This window comes from Podarcis erhardii, assembly GCF_964252035.2.
Source record: "Podarcis erhardii genome assembly, chromosome: 18".
Classification (NCBI taxonomy): domain Eukaryota; kingdom Metazoa; phylum Chordata; class Lepidosauria; order Squamata; family Lacertidae; genus Podarcis; species Podarcis erhardii.
The window spans coordinates 5,157,465-5,178,692 of record NC_138516.1 but is presented as its reverse complement, the minus strand read 5'-3'; the positions used below and the strand labels follow the sequence as shown (position 1 = coordinate 5,178,692).

At 45.4% G+C, this 21,228-nt stretch overlaps 2 protein-coding genes and 1 long non-coding RNA gene across 5 annotated transcripts in view; all 3 read left to right on the top strand.

Moving 5' to 3' along the window:
* Positions 1–1,100, top strand: part of LOC309332907 (vomeronasal type-2 receptor 26-like) — a 46,640-nt gene extending 45,540 nt beyond the window's left edge. For all 3 annotated transcript variants that reach the window (XM_081846249.1, XM_081846250.1, XM_081846248.1), the window contains one exon: positions 181–1,100. In XM_081846249.1, the coding sequence (XP_081702375.1) occupies positions 181–1,079 (899 nt within the window). In that variant the 3' untranslated portion in view covers positions 1,080–1,100. The remainder of the gene's footprint in view (positions 1–180) is intronic.
* LOC309333119 overlaps positions 1–18,842 on the top strand; it is a 60,137-nt gene extending 41,295 nt beyond the window's left edge. Inside the window, exon 2 of the long non-coding RNA XR_014152399.1 lies at positions 18,510–18,842. This is a non-coding gene — a long non-coding RNA (uncharacterized lncRNA). The remainder of the gene's footprint in view (positions 1–18,509) is intronic.
* Positions 3,684–11,480, top strand: LOC309333077 (vomeronasal type-2 receptor 26-like). Its single transcript, XM_081846532.1, has 6 exons — positions 3,684–3,998; positions 5,503–5,794; positions 6,087–6,896; positions 7,615–7,842; positions 10,006–10,132; positions 10,405–11,480. The coding sequence occupies exons 1-6, from the start codon at positions 3,772–3,774 to the stop codon at positions 11,301–11,303; spliced, it is 2,583 nt and encodes an 860-aa protein (XP_081702658.1). The 5' UTR covers positions 3,684–3,771; the 3' UTR covers positions 11,304–11,480.
* Positions 18,843–21,228: the final 2,386 nt, after the last annotated feature.

Below are 21,228 nucleotides of genomic sequence, written 5' to 3'. Positions count from 1 at the left end.
GCAGTTAACAGAAGTGGAGTGCTCATTGCTACTCAGTTTATCCTACATCACAATTTTTGCTTTACCTATTTTAAGATTCTTATTTCCTGAGGTCCACCACAGAGTTTTTCAAAACGTAAAAGAGCACAGATCATGAGGGATGTAACTGATGCTGCAGCCACTCTTTTTCCTCTTCTTCAGATGCAGAACATTGCACCAAATGCTCAGAAGATCAGTATCCAAAGAAGGAGAGAGATCAATGTGTCCCCAAGATTATCACCTTCCTGGCTTATGAAGAATATTTGGGAATTGTTTTAGCTTCCGTTGCCCTCTTCTTCTCCTTAACAGCAGGCATTGTGTTGGGAATCTTCATTAAATACAAGGACACTCCCATAGTCAAAGCCAACAACCGGGACCTATCCTACATCCTGCTCGTCTCCCTCCTGCTTTCCTTTCTGTCCTCCTTCCTCTTCATTGGGCGCCCAAGGAAAGAGACCTGCCTTCTCCGACAAACGGCCTTCAGCATCATCTTCTCAGTTGCTGTTTCTTCTGTCTTGGCAAAGACCATCACGGTGGTGCTGGCCTTCCTGGCCACAAAGCCCGGGAACAGGCTGAGGAGATGGCTGGGCAAGAGTCTGGCCAACTCCATTGTCATCTCCTGTTCTGGGGGGCAAGTTCTCATCTGCATCATCTGGCTGGGCTCTTCTCCCCCATTCCCAGAGCCCGACATGCACTCCCAGGTGGAAGAGATCATCCTGCAATGCAACGAAGGGTCTGTGGCCATGTTCTACGTTGCCCTTGGCTACCTGGGCTTCTTGGCTGCCACCTGCTTCACGGTGGCTTTCCTAGCCAGGAAGCTGCCTGGCTCCTTCAACGAAGCCAAGCTGATCACCTTCAGCATGCTGGTCTTCTGCAGTGTTTGGGTGTCTTTTGTGCCAACCTACCTGAGCACCAAGGGCAAGTACATGGTGGCCGTGCAGATCTTCTCTATGTTGGCCTCCAGTGCTGGGCTTCTGGGCTGCATCTTCCTGCCCAAGTGCTACATGATTGTGCTGAGGCCTGATCTGAACACAAAGGAGCACCTGACAACCAGAAATTAAGGGGACATATGATTCTTAAAATAGTCCATGTTCCCAGTGTCCAGAAGGCAACACAGCTACTCATCTATTGGAGGAAAGCAATGAGACGATGCCAAATAGTTGTATTCCCTGCCTGCCAAACCTTTTCAGAGGAGGCATCTTATGCTCAGTCCGGAAGGAAGAGCGAGAGGCCTCCTCCTCCTCCAACTCAGGTTCCTCCCATTCAGGCCCCCATTTATAGAGCAAAACCAAGATCAGATGGGAAGTGAAAATAATTGGCAGAACAGCCGCTGATGAAGCACTTAGAATAGGTTAATAAGAGTTGGGGAGTCAAGAAGAAATTATGTATTTATTTTTACAAATTGTATAAGAAGAAAGGTGTTTCAGAATATCTATGGAGACTTTATTAAAAAAGTTGTTTTAAAAAATATATTTTTATTAAGGATCCACCCAGATTCTTAGGAAGTTGAGGTAATTTGAGTTACACTCAGACACTACACTCAGACACTACACTCAGTCCTTCACTTTACAGTGGAGGGGACCTTTTCTCCAGAACCATCTCTGCCACCTCAACACTCGTTGTATTTCAACCTGACTCCTATCCTATCTCCCTATCTAACTCCCAACCTCCTTCCTCAACCAGCTCAACTCAACCAACCACAACACCCTCAACAGCCCAACTCCCTGTCTCCCTCCAACGCCTCTCTTTTTAAACTCTCCCTCCTAGAACCTCAGCCAATCAGAGGCTGCCGTTCTTTCACCATTTGCTGGCAGGAGATAAAAGTAAAAAAGAAATACTTATGGAACCAACTTTTCCGTCATATATGGCTTCTGCACACACAATTGTTTAGAAGTAGAGAAGTTTCTGCTCAAAGACCAGGAGCAAGTTGGCTCCATGTGCAACAGAAGCTCTCCTTCCGCAGAACGTGTCGAAGGGGAAGGGAGAGTCGAAAGTTCAGAGCAACCTTTCTCCCCTCAACCAACCCCAGAGAGCTTCCCTCTGTTGGAGAAGCCTTTCAAAGATGGGGTGGAAATTCACTTGAAGTGGCTTTGAAGCCACCAAGGCGCTACTTCCCTTCAGGGGGAGAACCAGAAGGGATTGGCAGGAATCAAGCAGCCCAGACCCACCCAAAGTGGCCAGAGGGTGGGCTTGAGAAAACCCTCCCCATCGCAGGCTCCACCAGTCTCTGTCTCTAGCAGCCTCCAGGAAGCAAGATCCCACCACCATGTATCCCGTTCACAGTAATAAGGATGGTATTTCTCTGCATTCTCCACTGGTTGATTTTTATTTCTTCATTTCTTGAATCTATATACTGCCCTATCCCAGAGGCCTCATGGTTGTTCACAGAACAGAATCAAAATATAATGCCACAATATATATAATCAAAATAAAAATACGAACCCAATAACACGCTCCACCCCCACCCCCCTAAATGATGACTGTCTGACCTCTGCTTCAAAACCTCCAAGGAAGGAGAGTCCATGGTCGGATCCAACTGCAGGTCTCTTCTTTGGTCCTTGTGAGCAAAGTTCAGGCCAAACTTCCAACTCCCAAACACACCCCTTGACTTCTGTCCATCCTGTTTTTCTCCCGCTCTGCACCTGCTGCTTGAGCCATTCAAGAATCCAGAAAGTTAGTGTGATGAAACTTATATCTGGAATTAGCGAAACTAAGAGAATCAATAAGAAATCATTCAGGAAAAAGAATGGGATGTTTATTAAAATTACATGATGAAATATGTTTCCCATGATTACTCTTGGTGGAGCATAGACTAAATTCCACAGAGGTAAGAGAATGGTCTTTTGTACAATAAGAACAGACACAGAAATTTTAAGAAATGAGGAATTAGGAACCGTATAGAGGTGGAAGGAAGTCATTAACAAATCAAAGGATATAAAACCAGAGATTAGACATAAATAAGAAAAGTAAGAGTAGCAAGGAGAAATTGATAAGGTGGAGATAAAAGGACTTCTTGATGGAAATATATATTTATAATAATGTCGCTGATGGTTTGTAGTTCTTAAAAAACTGTATGTCTTTCGTAAGATTCTTCATTTAACTTTCTTTCTATGTTTTCTATTTCTCGATATTCTTTCTCTTCTTTCCCCCCTTTTCTATTTTCTATTTTCTTTTTGTGTAAAGTGTTTATTTCATTACAGAACAATACGTTTGTTTTGTGTATTTCTTAATGAGTAGATAAAGATCATAAAAAAACAATCCATCATTTTGTCCTCTGAGTTTATACATTTCATCATATTACACCAGTTTCACCAGAAGGGATCGGCTAGAATCAAGCGTGTTTTTCTCCAACTCTGCACCTGCCGCTTGAGCCATTCAGGACTCCAGAAAGTTTTTGTGATGAAACTTATTCCACTTGGAATAATCAAAATTATAGTCATCTCATCTTCTGAAAGCTCAGGAGATATTTTGGGAGATTGCATGAGCCTCAGAAAGAAGCATGACAATATTAATTGCGCTGTGTCTGGGAAAGAAAAAGTTGGTGTAGAGAATATTTCCTGTGTTGGAGACAGACTGAGTCAAGATGCAGAGCTGGTGACAGAGGGGTGTGCCTGCCTTGTGCTTCCAAGCTCTGAAGGTAGAGTTGAAAACCACACAGATTGGGGAAGCCCACCCAGGTTGGTCTTCCAAGAGTCATTGGGTTCTTCTGCTTCGCCTCCTTGGCAGGTAAGAGGAGGAGGAGGCAGAGCCAGAATGAGATCCCTGCTCCTTCTGTTGCTGCTTCTGCTGTTCATGATACCCTTTGGAGTCTGCGGGAACCACAAGGCGAAATGCCCCTTGAATCTGGTCAGGGATGAAATGGAAGCTCACAATTACTACCGGCCTGGACACTTTTTCATCAGTGGGATCATCTCTCCAAAACGCTTTTATAAGGAAACTCCATACATCTTTTCTCAGACACCCTTGACCAGGCATGAGGGGTATGTAAAATCATATGTGGATGGGTTTCATGGTCCTTCAGTCCTTCTAATGGTTCCCATTTATCAAGGAAATGGCGCCTCTCTCAGGGCTGGGGAGCCAAGGCTGTCCTCATGTTGCAGGTCTACCCTGCCCTGACCATTGGTCCTGCTGGCTGGGCTGGGGGGAGCTGGGGGGTCCACTAAAAGATTCCACCCAAACCTCTCCCATTTCCTTGTTCCCTGGGTCTTCCTTAGTGAAACACTCTCCTACCTATGAATGCACTGAATTTCCCCACCTACAGGATGCCATGAAACTTAGGCAATTCAGCCTTTGAGCTCTGGAAACTGTCTGAGTTCCATGGCATCCTGTAGGTGGGGAAATTCAGTGCCAACTTTTGAACCCTGACCAGATTCATTGGCATTCTTGTATTCTTCTATTATACCCTTATACTGATATAATATTATAAATGACCATCAACAAACTGTCCTTAAAGAATGCTATAGTTTTAAAAATGGATTTTTAAAATCCTACAGATTAACGTTTGGTGGCTGGAGAGCAGGAAATATGTGCTTTAACTGAAATGATAAATAAAATAATATTAGTCAGGAGACTTCCTTGTTAGTGGAGTCTAAAATGTGAAAAGAAATTATTCCTTTTCTTCACACACACACAACTGGTCTCATTTCTAACTATTGCAGTGGTTGACACAGTAGGTACCTGTTTCCTAATCCAGAGGGTGGCATGAAACCCAAACAACTGAGATTCATTATTTTATGTTTATTCTATTTGGATCACAGTTCTCTTTATACAACACAACAGGACACCTACATCTCAGAATGAAAAAATCTCTCTTGAACATGGGTGGGTTTTTATGGGAGAAGAGCCGGAATGATATGCTTCAAATAAAATGATTATATAAAATAATACAGACCAGGGGGTGTCCTCATTGGTGGAGTCACTGATGAAAAACATGTGCAAAATTATAGGTTTTACCACGCACTCAAAGCTGTGAGCCACCAGGCCCCATATGTAACTAAAAGGGGACTGAGGTATTTGGTGCTTCCCCTCCTTCAATTGAATGGTCTCTTATTTACCTATAGTCTAGCCCATTGGAAGAAGCCAAAGACCAATGCAGGAAAAGCAGCCTTTGCAGCAACTTCCCAGTATATCACACATTTTGAGGGGCGCCTTCATTTCTTACTCATACAACCACGTTAGAATAGAATCATAGATTGCAGAGATGGAAGGAACCCGGAAGAATCTCACCTGAAGCATCCCTGACACATGGTCACCTTCGGAGGGAGTCTGTTCCACTGTTGAACAGCTCTGTGTGCTGTTTGCATCAAAGCTCCGGTCAGGGAGCAGAGATCTCCAAATTTTTATTCTATACTAGGCTGTAAATGGTTTGATATTAATGCAATAGGATTAATCAATAAATACTAATCTTTTTGGATGATATAATGGCTCCACCCCCATTAATATGAACACCAGTTTCACTGTTTTTAAAGAATTCATTTATTGCAGGGACGGAACTAGGTTCTACTGGCACATGTTGTCTTTTCCGTTCACCATCCAAGAGATCAACCAGGATCTCAGGCTCTTACCCAACATCACCCTGGGCTACAGCCTCTATGAGAACTATTTTGATGCAAGGATGACTTCGGACGCCATGCTAGAGCTGCTTGCACGCAGTGGATGCAATATTCCCAATTATCAGTGTGGAGAACAGAATCACCTGCTAGCTGTTCTTGAAAGAAGCAACAGTGTCATCTCAAGAGTGATTTCAGCCTTGTCAGGCATCTACAAAATCCCACAGGTAAGTAGTGGGAGAGCATGGAGGGAAAGAGAATTTCAACTGCATAAAATTCTATTTTCTTTTTGGAGGGGTCAAGTGGGGATATTTTTAAAAATGGGAAAATCCTGAGCTATGGATCCAACATCCCTTTTTCAAAACTGAGCCTTCACCAACTTGACACCTCCAGATGTTTCAGACTAAAACTCCCATCAGCCTCAGCCAGCAGAGATTTAGATATCAGGCATTTCATATGATTAAATACCCGTTATGATGAAAGTAAAATAAATTGGTGATCTTTTGCTTTCCTTCCTAGATCAGTTATGGCTTCACTGCCCAGGTTCTCAAAGGTAAAACCCTGTTCCCTTTTGTCTACCGGATGACTCCCAAAGAGGAAAGTCAGTACCAGGGGATTGTTGAATTGCTCCTGCATTTTGGATGGACGTGGATTGGCCTCTTCGCTCCAGACAATGACAGTGGAGAAAGATTTGTCAGCGCTGTGAAACCTCTGATGCTCAGCAGAGGGATCTGCATTGCTTTATCAAAAAGAGTACCAGAAAATGATCTAAATCAATTTATCAGGCCTGGACAACCTTTTTTCCTATGGAGACAAGTTGGGGTATTTGTTTCCTATATAACCAATTCACCGACTATCATAATACTCATGGTAATACACTATATCTATGAGAAGGAAATAGGGGCAAAAGTCTGGATCACAACAGCTTTGCTAGAAATCAGAACTGGCATTTACCTCCCTCCAAATTTATTCCAGCACCTCCATGGTTCTCTGTCCTTTGCAATTCAGACTGGAATAAGGAGCAGCAAAGGTGACAACTATATATGGCAGACCAATCTTGTGTATTTTTTCAATCAAGCATTTCAGTGTTCATATTCAAAGCATCTGTTGTCCGTGAAAGGCAGGGTAAGATGCAGAGAGGAGGAGAAACTGCATCCATTGCCCCAAGAGGAGCGTGAGACCGTCCTGTCTCATGACAGCTATGGCACTTACATCAATGTTCAAGCTGTGGCTCAGGCCTTGCATGCTTCGCTTTCATCTAGATCCCAGAGGAGGCTGATGGTGGAGGAAGGAGAGCAATGGGGACCCCAAAGGCTACAGCCGTGGCAGGTATTTCCTTCCCCTTTTTGCAACCTGCAGTCCACACAGATGCTGATCTTGACTGGGGATAGACCTGCAAAATGTCATAGTTAGTATTGGTATTAGTAATAGTAGCATACCGCCAAAAATTTCTCTGTTGAAAATAGAGATGGCCCATTCCATAACAATAATTTTACTGTAGATACCCAGGGCTTTTTTCTGGGGCTTGGGACTCACTCAAACTCAGTTATGGCACCTTTCAGGTGGGTACCGTTGCCATTCGCAGTGGGAGGTATTCCTGGTGAGTTTCGGCACCTTTTTTGCTAGAAATATATCACTGTTTATAACCCACACATCTTTTTGGGTTGCCTCAGCACTCTGGGCAGCTCCCAAAATAAAGAAATTCATACTAAAATATTAAACATATTAAAATTTCCGATAAAGAACTGGACGGCTTGCGGGTTGGATAACTCCACATCCGCCAACATTTCTCCAATGAACAAAGGGACATTCTAAGGAAAAGTGGGACATTCCAGGATCAAATGAAAAACTGTCTCTAATTCAGGGACATCCCTGGAAAATTGGGGCACTTGCAGGGTCTGTAGTAATAAAAATGGCTGAATAGGAATTCCAGTCTACATGAGATACACGCAGGCCCCAAATCATAAGAGGTTGAAGTGAGTAGGACTGAGATATCCATCTTGGCTTCAAGCTTTCTCAGTGCTGGTGTTTCCCCCTGCCATTCCAGCTTCACCCTTTCCTAAGAGAAATCCGGTGTCTGAATACTTCCAGAGGCAGGCTGTGCTTGGATGAGAACTGGGAGCTGCCAGCGGACTTTGATATTGTGAACTGGGTGATGTTTCCCAATAAGTCTCGTGCCATTGTGAAAATTGGGAATATAAGGAGAGAGACGTTTGCTGGCATAAATTTCACCATTAACCCAGAAGCCATTGAGTGGCCCAAGAAATTCAATAAGGTAGGGTAAATCACGGAGGGAAAAGGCCAGGAGATCCTTATTATGTTTTTCCTTAAACAACCTCTGCAAAATGACCATATAAGGTTGACCAATGGTGTCTTGACCGTGTGGTGTAGTGCTTAAGAGTGGTAGTCTTGTAATTTGGGGTAGTGATAAAGCGGGATATCGAATCCAAACTCTTCTTCTCTTCTTCTTATAACAGCTGCAACCACCACTCCTTCTTTCCACAGCAGCTGAGATAGGAGGGGAAGTTGGGGTGCTCAAAGAAAGGATAGAGCCCAGAGGTCCTTAGAAAACACACCATCTATTTCCGAGCCAGACTGAGAATTAAGAATTCTGGACAGAATCTTTAACCGAATGGACTACGTAGATAAGAAGAAAAGGGAAAGCCCCTAGTAAAAGTGAACTATTGGGCTTTCATACATGCAGAAAGATGGAAAGTAATTTATTTTAGAAATGATAATTACTGATTTATAGTGGATTTTTTAATTTGTGGAGTAAGCTCACTTGTAGATTGTCAGGGAACTGACATCAGAGCGAGAGGCGGAGGCAGGGCTCCAGAGCGATGCCGGAGAGGGGACCAGCAGGGGGGAAGGAATTCAGCGTAACACCAGTAGAGAATAGGGGGAGATGGAGGAAGTGGAGACAGCTCTCCAAGACCCTTCACCAGAGACTAGTGGGGAGAGCGCTGACACACCCCTGCCTTCCCCGTACTTGCGTAGACGAGTTACGCGCAGGGAAAGTAGGAGGAGACTAGGCGTCAAACAGCTCTTATGCTGGAAGAGGTTCAAGAAACGCCCACTGACGGATTCTGCAAGTGACTGACCGGTCACGGAGTGTGAGCTGTCAGCCAAGGCATGGTTGGCCAGGCAATATAACTAAAACTGAAGGCAACTTACGCACAAGTAACCCCCTTACAACCATTACATAGATGTTGCAAATCTTAAACTATTGGCAGAATCCGAGACCAAGGAGAAGAGTTCGTGGAAGAAGATTGGAAAAAATTTAAAGTTTATCTTCAGAAATATTGTAAAATTAAGGAATGTTAGAAAGATGTTGGAATAAATTATGTGGTTTTAGCAGAAAAGATATAAAGGATTAAGTAAAAATGAATTGGTGAAAGAAGAGAATGCAAAATTACAATATATTAAGATAAATTATTAAGATAAAAACTAAGCTGGAAAGGATTTGCTGAAATAGCTAATTGAACTAGAATACAAAAATGGGAGGTGTGAGGAGGTCAAGGAAGTAAGTGAATGAAAGCAAGTGATGTAAAGGTTTGATTTGGTTTTTTTTTCTCTCTTTTCTTTTCTGTTTTTGGATGATGTTTGTTTTATATGTATTGTTCTTTCTTTTTCTTTTTTGATTGTTACTTATATTTTTTCTTTTCTTTCTGTAACCTTCTTAAAAAAATCCTAATAAAAATCTATTAAAAAAAAAAAAAAAAAAGGAATTGAGAAGTGCACAGCTGTTGCTGAAGGAAGAGAAGTTAAAAAAATACCCCTATTGTAAAGTAAGGTTAATGTTAAGGAATGGCATGTGAACGAGAAATAACTAGGGAAATAGATCAGCGACAAGAGGAAACCTTGCATGCCTCAAGAACAGAGTGAGGTTGCGGTGCTCGTCTTGCTTTATTGGCCGAGGGAGCCGGCGTACAGCTTCTGGGTCATGTGGGCAGCATGACTGGTGAACCAGAGCAGTGCACGGAAACGCCATTTACCTTCCCGACGGAGCGGTACCTATTCATCTACTTGCACTTTTGACGTGCTCTTGAACTGCTAGGTTGGCAAGAGCAGGGACCGAGCAACGGGAGCTCACCCCGTTGTGGGGATTCAAACCACCGACCTTCTGATCAGCAAGTCCAAGGCTCTGTGGTTTAACCCACAGCGCCACCCGCGTCCCTATGAGTGAATTACATACCCACAAATACAGGTAAACGGAGAAGAGGAATCAGAGTTCTGTGGTGCAAACCTCAGTTGTCCTGAACGAAGAACAAGATATTCTGGTCACCCCAATGGTCAGTGGGGGGTTGAAAGGACCCTGATGAGGGGGTCAAACGCTGCAGTCCAGAGATCAGTTTCAATTCACCCTATGAGTGAATTACACACCCACAAATACTCCTAACTTTTCCTCTTTCTTGCACCTTCTTGTCTTTCTGATTAGGCTGTGCCTCGTTCCAGGTGTACAGAAAGATGTCGACCTGGATATGCCAAGGTGGTTCTAGAAGGAAAGCCCATTTGCTGCTATGCTTGTGCTCGGTGTGCGGAAGGGACCTTCTCCGCCCAGGAAGGTGGGTGACTCAAAGGGGGAAGGAATTTCTGGAGAGAGTAAACACAGGGCAGAAATCCAGTCTCACCCACTTTTTGTGAGAATTCCGCAGACATTGTGGAATGGGGCTCCTTCCTCAACTTCTTTAGGATAAATCGCCTTCATTACATCCTGGAAGAGATTTGAAATGAATGATCATAAGGAAGAAATCTCTATGATTTCTTCAAAACGTAACAGAGCACAGATCATTAGGGATGTAACTGATGCTGTAGCTACTCTTTTTCTCTTCCCTAGATGCAGAACATTGCAGCAAATGCTCAGAAGATCACCATTCAAACAAAGACAGAGATCAATGTGTCCCCAAGATTACCACCTTCCTGGCTTATGAAGAATATTTAGGAATGTTTTTAGCTTCAGTTGCCCTCTTCTTTTCTATAACAGCAGGCATTGTGTTGGGAATCTTCATTAAATACAAGGACACTCCCATAGTCAAAGCCAACAACCGGGACCTCTCCTACATCCTGCTCGTCTCCCTCCTGCTTTCCTTTTGGTCCTCCTTCCTCTTCATCGGGCGCCCAAGGAAAGAGACCTGCTTTCTCCGACAAACGGCCTTCAGCATCATCTTCTCAGTTGCTGTTTCTTCTGTCTTGGCAAAGACCATCACGGTGGTGCTGGCCTTCCTGGCCACAAAGCCCGGGAACAGGGTGAGGAGATGGCTGGGCAAGAGGCTGGCCAACTCCATTGTCATCTCCTGTTCTGGGGGGCAAGTTCTCATCTGCATCATCTGGCTGGGCTCTTCTCCCCCATTCCCAGAGCCCGACATGCGCTCCCAGGTGGAAGAGATCATCCTGCAATGCAACGAAGGGTCCGTGGCCATGTTTTACGTTGCCCTCGGCTACCTGGGCTTCTTGGCTGCCACCTGCTTCACGGTGGCTTTCCTAGCCAGGAAGCTGCCCGGCTCCTTCAACGAAGCCAAGCTGATCACCTTCAGCATGCTGGTCTTCTGCAGTGTTTGGGTGTCTTTTGTGCCAACCTACCTGAGCACCAAGGGCAAGTACATGGTGGCCGTGCAGATCTTCTCTATGTTGGCCTCCAGTGCTGGGCTTCTGGGCTGCATCTTCCTTCCCAAGTGCTACATGATTGTGCTGAGGCCTGATCTGAACACAAAGGAGCACCTGACAACCAGAAATTAAGGGGACATCTGATTCTTAAAACATTCCATGTTCCTGATGTCCAGAAGTGCCTAAAGGAAACACAGCTACTCATCTGTGTTGCTTATTTTCGACCTCTGAAAGAGATTATGTTCCTTCTTAGCCCAGGTTTTGTGTAGTCCTGTTCACATGAACCGTAAGATGGGAGGAAATGTTTTGCTACCTCCTGGTCTACTGCCCTTAGTTTGTAAACTATTATCTTTTTAAAAAATTGTGTTTTGGGAACTTATATTTATCTCACAACAATAGAGGCTGGAGGGAGAGAGGAGTTAGGTTTTTGAGTCTGTTTGCTTTGTCATGACTACCTATTAACCATATCAATTCTAATATTCCACAATACTGTTTGGTTATGCCAGTTCTATGTATTCAGTTTTCTATGCTCCATTTCCCGCATTTATGTGCTATCATTCATAAGCTCACTTCACATCATTTCGTTCTCCTAAGCTTTGTATATCAATAAACTGAGAAATTCATTTAAGACATCTTCCATAGACTGTTGGTTTAATTTCCGTATTGTGTAAGCCCTGCTCCCTGTTCCAAAGAGTAGCAGCTGACCTTAGCCAAGCCTTGACTGGGATCCAATGAATTTTATTGCACTGGCCAGGGTTAGGAATAGGGTTAGGGGCGGGCGAGGAAGGCGGGGAGAGAGGGGAGAGGGAACTTTGGCGCTCATGGGAGTGGCAGGCCGCCTACGCCAATCTGGAAGAGTCATTGTGAAAGGAGGTGGGGAGAGTAGAGCTGGAGAAGGCAATGGTCACGAAAGGCAGCAGTGGAAAGCGGGGAGAGCTGGGGCGGGGTTTAGTCGGGAGTGGTCACGCCCACTAGGCTGGGCAAGGCAAAGCTGGGAGGAGCCTCTGGCTTGACTTATTTCATTATTATTACTAATATTAATTAGTATGGAAATATTAATTTGGGGGAATATATATTATATTATATTATATTATATTATATTATATTATATTATATTATATTATATTATATTATATTATATTATATTATATATAACATTACATTACATTGGGACGCGGGTGGCGCTGTGGGTTAAAGCACAGAGCCTAGGGCTTGCCGATCAGAAGGTTGGCGGTTTGAATCCCCACAACGGGGTGAGCTCCCGTTGCTCGGTCCCTGCTCCTACCAACCTAGCAGTTCAAAAGCAAGTCAAAGTGCAAGTAGATACATAGGTACTGCTCCAGCGGGAAGGTAAACAGCGTTTCCGTGCACTGCTCTGGTTCGCCAGAAGCGGCTTAGTCCTGCTGCCCACATGACCCAGAAGCTGTACCAATAAAGTGAGATGAGCACTGCAACCCCAGAGTTGGCCACGACTGGACCTAATCGTCAGGGGTCCCTTTACCTTTACCTATCATATATTATATTATATTATATTATATTATATTATATTATATTATATTATATTATATTATATATTATATATTATATTATATTACATATTACTGTATTTTCCTGTGTTGAACATGCTCCCGTGTATAAGACACCCCTATTTTGGGGGACTCAATATTAAGAAAATGGGGGAATCCCATTTTCCGTGTGTTAGACACGGAAAAGTATGATGTATGTATGTTATATTATATTATATTATATTATATTATATTATATTATATTATATTATATTATATTATATTATATTATATTATATTATATTATATTATATTATATTATATTATATTATATTATTATACAGCGTGATTCATAATGAAGTATACAGTTTCAACAACTATAAAAAAGAATATAATATATATCATGTTACCTGTGACAGAATTATAGGGGAATGTTTAAAGTAGTTTCGAAACAGTCACAGATGTTCTATGTGTGCACCCTTTGTCACACGACACACATCACAATTGCAAGTGCCGTTGCACAACAAACTCCGTTTTGCTCAATTCAAGAACACAAAACGCCTTCTCCACTGCAGACGCAGCCATTTCGCCTGACTAGTCACGTGACACGCGCACTCTCACCTCCATCATTTTATGAGTACATCTACCTCACGGTTCGCATCTGTTTTCCGTGTCTGCGCCTGTCTTACAGGATCTGGAAACTGTACATTTCATTATGAATCACCCTGTATTATATTATTTCGGTGTCCAATCACAGCATTACTATAGGATTTTTCATTTCAATCAATCAAATCTTTATTACGGTAGTAGACCAGCATTCAGTAGGGTGGGGTACAGTCATTTCCAATCTGTAAAACGTAAAGCTAAAAAATATTAAAACACAAAGTATACATAAAAGTCTAAAAGAAGATAAAAGAGGGTTTTCGGAGCATTAAACGGATGTGGAAGAGCATAAAAGGTTAGTATATAAAAGACTATGGCTCTCAATTTCCAGGGCACTCTGATATGAGTGTTCATTAAATCTAGTTTAACAACAACAACCATTTATTTATACCCCACCCATCTGGCTTGGTTTCCCCAGCCACTCAGGGTGGCTCCCAATAGAATATTAAAAAGACGATAAATACATCAAACATTAAAAACTTCCCTGAACAGGACTACCTTCAGATGTCTTCTAAAAGTCAGGTAGTTGTTTATTTCCTTGACATCTGCTGGGAGGGCGTTCCACAGGGCGGGCGCCACCACCAAGAAGGCCCTCTGCCTGGTTCCCTCTTTGTGGCACAGGTCATCATCCGGTGAATTTGGAGCTTCATTTATTTCTGTGTTTATAATTAAAGAAAATATGCATTTTAAAAGTACCGCACCTTGATTGTAATATTAAGAATGCACTTAAAATTACTACTGACAACAATGAATAAGTGATTGCAATGCACACATAGTTAAGCAGTATAAATATGTGTGAACAATGTTCTTAAAAACATTTGTTAACCAAGTCTAATATTACTATCTTGTTGTGATTATTATTACTTTTATTGCTACTAATACCAGCGGCTTACAAGATTGAGCTCCATTCTGCCTTGGTCAGTCCCCACCTGGAATACTGTGTCCAATTCCGGGCACCACTATTTAAGAAGGATGTTGACCAATGGGAAGAAACCCCTCACCCCCCAGAGAGATGCTGGTTCAGGCAGCCCCCTGAACTTAGACTACGAAGCCTCTGAGGGCGTGCAGAGTGCAAATCCCCCCAGGGGCCCCTCTCTCTCTCTCCCGGGCTCACCTGGGGGCCCCGTCCCTGCCAGCCTCTAGGGCCTCTGAGGGTGTGCAGAGTGCAGATCCCCCCAGGGCCCCTCTCTCTCTCTCCCGGGCTCACCTGGGGGCCCCGTCCCTGCCAGCCTCTCCGGCCTCTGAGGGCGTGCAGAGTGCAGATCCCCCAGGGGCCCCTCTCTCTCTCGGGTTCGCCTGGGGGCCCCGTCCCTGCCAGCCTCTCCGGCCTCTGAGGGCGTGCAGAGTGCAGATCCCCCCCGGGGTCCCTCTCTCTCCCGGGCTCGCCTGGGGGCCCCGTCCCTGCCAGCCTCTCCGGCCTCTGAGGGCGTGCAGAGTGCAAATCCCCCGGGGTCCCTCTCTCTCCCGGGCTCGCCTGGGGGCCCTGCCCCTGCCAGCCTCTCCGGCCTCTGAGGGCATGCAGAGTGCAGATCCCCCCCCCGGGGTCCCTCTCTCTCCCGGGCTCGCCTGGGGGCCCCGTCCCTGCCAGCCTCTCCGGCCTCTGAGGGCGTGCAGAGTGCAGATCCCCCCAGGGGCCCCTCTCTCTCTCTCCCGGGCTCGCCTGGGGGCCCCGTCCCTGCCAGCCTCTCCGGCCTCTGAGGGCGTGCAGAGTGCAGATCCCCCCAGGGGCCCCTCTCTCTCTCTCCCGGGCTCACCTGGGGGCCCCGTCCCTGCCAGCCTCTCCGGCCTCTGAGGGCGTGCAGAGTGCAGATCCCCCAGGGGCCCCTCTCTCTCTCTCCCGGGCTCACCTGGGGGCCCCGTCCCTGCCAGCCTCTCTCGCCTCTGAGGGCGTGCAGAGTGCAGATCCCCCCAGAGGCCCCTCTCTCTCCTGGGCTCACCTGGGGGCCCCGTCCCTGCCAGCCTCTCCGGCCTCTGAGGGTGTGCAGAGTGCAGATCCCCCAGGGGCCCCTCTCTCTCTCTCCCGGGCTCACCTGGGGGCCCCGTCCCTGCCAGCCTCTCTGGCCTCTGAGGGCGTGCAGAGTGCAGATCCCCCAGGGGCCCCTCTCTCTCTCTCCCGGGCTCACCTGGGGGCCCTGCCCCTGCCAGCCTCTCCGGCCTCTGAGGGCGTGCAGAGTGCAGATCCCCCCCCCGGGGTCCCTCTCTCTCCCGGGCTCGCCTGGGGGCCCCGTCCCTGCCAGCCTCTCCGGCCTCTGAGGGCGTGCAGAGTGCAAATCCCCCGGGGTCCCTCTCTCTTCCGGGCCCACCTGGGGGCCCCGTCCCTGCCAGCCTCTCTGGCCCTTGGGGGACTCTGACCAGCTGGACGGGCTGCAGGCGCTGGTGTCCCTGGCGGACGAGGAGGGTCACTTGGCCGGGCCTTTCTATGCCCTCGGAGGGGAAGGGGCCACCTCCAAAAGGCCCTGTGACTCCCGCCAGCCTCCGCCAGCACAGTAAATTCTTGGGGGGGGGGCAGATTTCCCAGCATGCACTGCCAGCTCCATCGGGCCAAGAGTCGGTCCCCAGCATGATTAAATTTGAAATTTACTCGTTTTTCCAGTGTATAACCAAATACAGTGGTGCCCCGCAAGACGAACGCCTCGCAAGACGGAAAACCTGCTAGACGAAAGAGTTTTCCGTTTCGGAGGTGCTTTGCAAAACGAATTTCCTATGGGCTTGCTTCGCAAGACGAAAATGTCTTGCGAGTTCCTGCGGGTTTTTTTCCTTTCCCCCACCTTTTTCTAAGCCGCTAAACCGCTTATTGCTTATCCGCTAAGCCGATAAAAGCCGATAAAAGCCGCTAAACCACTAATAGCGCTAATCCGCTAAGCCGTCAATGGGCTTGCTTCGCAAGACAAAAAAACTGCTAGACGAAGAGACTCGCGGAACGGATTCTTTTCGTCTTGCGAGGCACCACTGTAAATCACTCTCAAGGTGTCTTTTGTTCGGTTTCACTTATTAGCTTTATGGATAAATTAACCTCTCTTAGGTTTCATTTCCCTCATGTCCTTCTTCCCAGCATGCTTTGCTGCCCCTTCTTCTCCAAACAAGGATCCTGTTTCCTATAATTGAAATTTACCCATTTTCCAATGTATAACTGAATAAATAAATCTGAAGGTGTCTTTCGTTAGGTTTCACTTATTGGCTTTATTGATAAATTAACCTCTATCAGGTTTCATTTCCCTCACATCCTTCTTCCCAGCATGCTTTGCTACCCCATCTTCTCACAAACAAAGATTCTGTGTCCCATAATTGAAATTTACTCGTTTTTACAATGTATAACTAAATAAATGAATCCCAAATTGTCTTTTGTTATCTTTCACTGATTAGCTTTATGCATGAATTATCCTCTATTGGGTTTCATTTCATCTCCCTCACATCCTTCTTCCCAGCATGCTTTGCTACCCCATCTCACAAACAAGAATCCTGTGTCCTATAATTGAAATTTCCCCCTTTTTCCAATGTATAACTAAATCAATCAATCTCAAGGTGTCTTTTATTAAGTGTCACATCTTAGCTTTATTGATAAATTATGCTTTATTAGGTGTCATGTCAGTTCCCTCACGTCCTTCTTTCCAGCATGCTTTGCTACCCCATCTTCTCACAAGTATCCTGTTTCCTGTCATTGAAATTTATTCATTTTCTAATGTATAACGAAATAAATAAATCCCAAGGTGTCTTTTGTTTGATTTCACTTATTAGCTTTATGGATAAATTAATCAGGTTTCATTTCATTTCCCTCACATCCTTCTTCCCAGCATGCTTTGCTGCTCACTCTTCTCACAAACAAGGATCCTCAATTATAGAATTGAAATTTACTTGTTTTCCAATGTATAACTAAATAAATTAATCCTAAGGTGTCTTTTGTTAGGTGTCACATATTTGCTTTATTGATAAATTATCCTTTAGTAGGTGTTATTTCAGTTCCCTCACGTCCTTCTTCCCAGCATCCTTTGCTACTCCATCTTCTCACAACTATACTGTTTCCTATAATTTTATTTTTCTCTAGACATATTTGGATTCTTCCGTTTAGACTTGACGAAGGGGCAGAGTGATGGAGAAAGAGAGAAGGCTTTTCCTCACAGCCTTTCCCTCGCCATTCCCAGGCACTCATAAACCCACAAAACAAAGGTTGTGAATGCCACCAAATGAAGCCATGTTTCACCGGGACCTTATAACTTCGAGTGTGGAGGTCAAGCAAGCGTATGATCCTCGGATGAAGGGTGTCATAGAAATTTAATACAATTAAGTTACTTTAATACATGTAATAATAATAATAATATTGCCTGGGGGGCACATCTGGCCCATTGTCCCAGGCCAGGTGAGCCAGAAGTCTCCTTGCCACTGACATCATTTTACCCATGATGATGTCATCAATAATCCTGTGACCTCATATCTCCAGGGGCTTGGAGCAACACTGGCGAGGGGAGCTTTCATTTCCTTATCCCCGCCGAGGGTTAGAAAAATTTGAAAGAGATGGAGGCGATGAAGGTCAGGAAAGATCATTCAAACTGGCTGCCTCTGGTTGCTAACCTTCATTCTGGCAGATTATTATCGAACTGCCCTGCCTTCTTTTTCGATGGGGGGCGGGGAGCCTCAAAGTGGTTTACAAAATAATAATAATAATAATAATAATAATAATAATAATAATAATAAAAAAGCAGTATAGAAATTGAATAAATAATAAATTGTATACCACCCTATACCCATAAATCTCAGGGCGGTTCACAGCATCAAATAAACAAAATAAAAAACACAAAATACGTAATAAAAACAAAGACAACCCAATAATCTACGGCCAGTAAAAGCTTTGCTTTCTGATATTGAGGCATCTGATCAAGGCCTGTATTTTAAAATGAGCTTAAAGATTTGCAAATGTTTTTAGTACTTTGGCAGATGTTTATCTTCCTGATTTATAGCAGGAGCCAAAATTCTCATAGTTGTAAAAGGGAATTACAGGCTGGGAGCAAAGGTTACACTGACCCTACATATTACAGAATACAATCAAGCTGCAAAAACACTAATTAAGAGTTGGTAAATAGTAAGATCTCTGTTTAGATAGAACTTAATACCACGAGCCATCTGTTTTAGCCATTTGTTTTGGAAAGTAGGGGCAACAGGGCAAAAGGGGCAAAAGGTGATCTGGTAATTAAGGTGCCTTGTTGAGGCAAATGTAAGATATATGGCTACTTGTCTGCCATTTATGGATAGAAGGAAATATAGCTCTTTGTCTCCCATAAAAGGTAATAGGAAATGGGCGTATCTTTTATGATTGGTTCTAGCAAACAGCCAATAGGAATTTCAACCAGGCTGATTGGACAGAGGCAGCCAAAGGAGGAGCAAGGGGGCTGGGCTGAGGAAATATAAGTGCTGGCCATCAGGGCTGGAGTGGGCAGAGCTTTGGTAACCATATACCACTGTGTCTCTCATTTATTTGTCTGACAAATAAATTATTATTTTAATTTCTCTATTGCTGCGTTGAATATTTCATTCCAGCTAAGCGTTAACCACAAGCAGGGTGCTACAATATCTGCAGATCGGGCTGCTATTAGAGGGACAGGAGCAGGCCCGGCCACTTTCCTGATCAGTTGGCAACACTATAAAGAAGTATTACAGAAGGTCTCATCCTGGCATGATTTCATAGAATCCTAGAATCCTAGAGTTGGAAGAGACCACAAGGGCCATCGAGTCCAACCCCCTGCCAAGCAGGAAACACCATCAGAGCACTCCTGACATATGGTTGTCAAGCCTCTGCTTAAAGACCTCCAAAGAAGGAGACTCCACCACACTCCTTGGCAGCAAATTCCACTGTCGAACAGCTCTCACTGTCAGGAAGTTCTTCCTAATGTTTAGGTGGAATCTTTTTTCTTGTAGTTTGGAACCATTGCTCCGTGTCCGCTTCTCTGGAGCAGCAGAAAACAACCTTTCTCCCTCCTCTATGTGACATCCTTTTATATATTTGAACATGGCTATCATATCACCCCTTAACCTCCTCTTCTCCAGGCTAAACAGCTCCCTTAGCTGTTCCTCATAAGGCATCGTTTCCAGGCCTTTGACCATTTTGGTTGCCCTCCTCTGGACACGTTCCAGTTTGTCCGTGTCCTTCTTGAACTGTGGTGCCCAGAACTGGACACAGTACTCCAGGTGAGGTCTGACCAGAGCAGAATACAGTGGCACTATTACTTCCCTTGATCTAGATTTGCTATATTTGCCTTGATTTGCTATCTTGCCAATCCCAAGGCCTGAAGGGACCCTGGTGCCCTGCTCTTCCTTGGCTGAGTTTTCCTCTGAAGGAGGGGGTCTCTAGCTTGGGGGTCCTCCCTGGCCTTCCCTCAGCTTCAGCTGGGGACCCAGCTGCCCCCCCTCTCTGGACAGGGACAGCCTGACTTCTGTGGTCTCCGCTCTGGTAGCCTCAAGGTCCGCATCCTGCAATGCATGGGCTGCCTCTGAAGATGCAGAAGTTGGCAGCCAGGTTGCCCACCGGGGCAAGACAGGATCTGACCCTGATCCTGGCCTGACTGCCCAGCTGGGCCCAATGCATTGTGCTGCTTTTAATTGAGAAAGCCTTCAACGGCTCTGGAGCACAGGGAGAATTGCCCTGTGCTTGGATCCTGCTTGCGGGTTTCCCACAGGCATCAGGTCGGCCCCTTTGAGAGCAGGATCCTACTCCGGGCTGTTGGCCGTATCCAGCCGGATTCTTCTGATGTCCAAAGGGGCTCCAAATGAGCAAACCAGCCAGTGGGCCATTTCCTCTTTTGCAGGATGAAACTCCAGGATCTGGAGTACAACCAGGGCTGGCGCCTCCAACTGAGCGGCGCCCAGGACCCTGCCAGCTGTTGCCACTGCTGGGGAAGTCTTCTCCTGCGCCTGCAGAGGCCAGGAGGAAACAGCAGTGGCAGGTTTCTGTGGGGATGCTGAGACCGAGGACTCTGGGAGAGAGGGAGGTCCCTCCAGGATCTCTTTCTACCTCTCCAGGTGGGTGTGATGTTATGCAGCGAGAACCAGAATTCCCCAACCTGGTGCCCTCTCAATGTTCTGGGCTGTATGGTAGTTGTGGCTGGTGGCTGCTGAGATCCCCTTCACTCTGGCAACTCAGACTTCAGCAAAAGGAACTCACTGTGAGGTCTGGAGAATCGTATGTTGTCTCTGGTGATGATCATGCTTTACATTGAAATTTGCAATTGGTACCAGATGTAGAGCTCAGCCCTATCCGTATTTACCCAAGGCCAGAACTGACCCAGGTTGCCTGCACTTAATTGGGTTACACTACCCTCTGGCTACGGCTGAGCTCTACAACTGGTACCGATTGCACGTTTCAGTGTAAAGCATGACCATCACCCACGACAAAATTCAGTTTCTTTTGCTGAGTTGCTCTTCTGATGCCCTTATGTCCAAAGGGGCTCCAAATGAGCTAAGCAACCAGCAGGCCATTTCCTCTTTTGCAGGATAATAATAATAATAATAATAATAATAATTATTAATTTTTTATTTATACCCCGCCCTCCCCAGCCAAGGCCGGGCTCAGAGCGGCTTACAAGCAATAATAAAAACAAGATGAATGATTAGAACTTAAAAACAAAAATAAAATACAACATTAAAATAATGGAACATTAAAATATTAAAATGTAGCCTCATCGCAGGAGGAGAAGGAAAAGAAAGAAAAAGAGAGAGGGAGGGAGGGAATCAAATTGGCTCCAAGCCAAAGGCCAGGCGGAACAACTCTGTCTTACAGGCCCTGCGGAAAGAAATCAGATCCCGCAGGGCCCTGGTCTCATGAGGCAGAGCGTTCCACCAGACCGGAGCCAGAGTTGAAAAGGCCCTGGCTCTGGTCGAAGCCAATCTAACTTCCTTAGGGC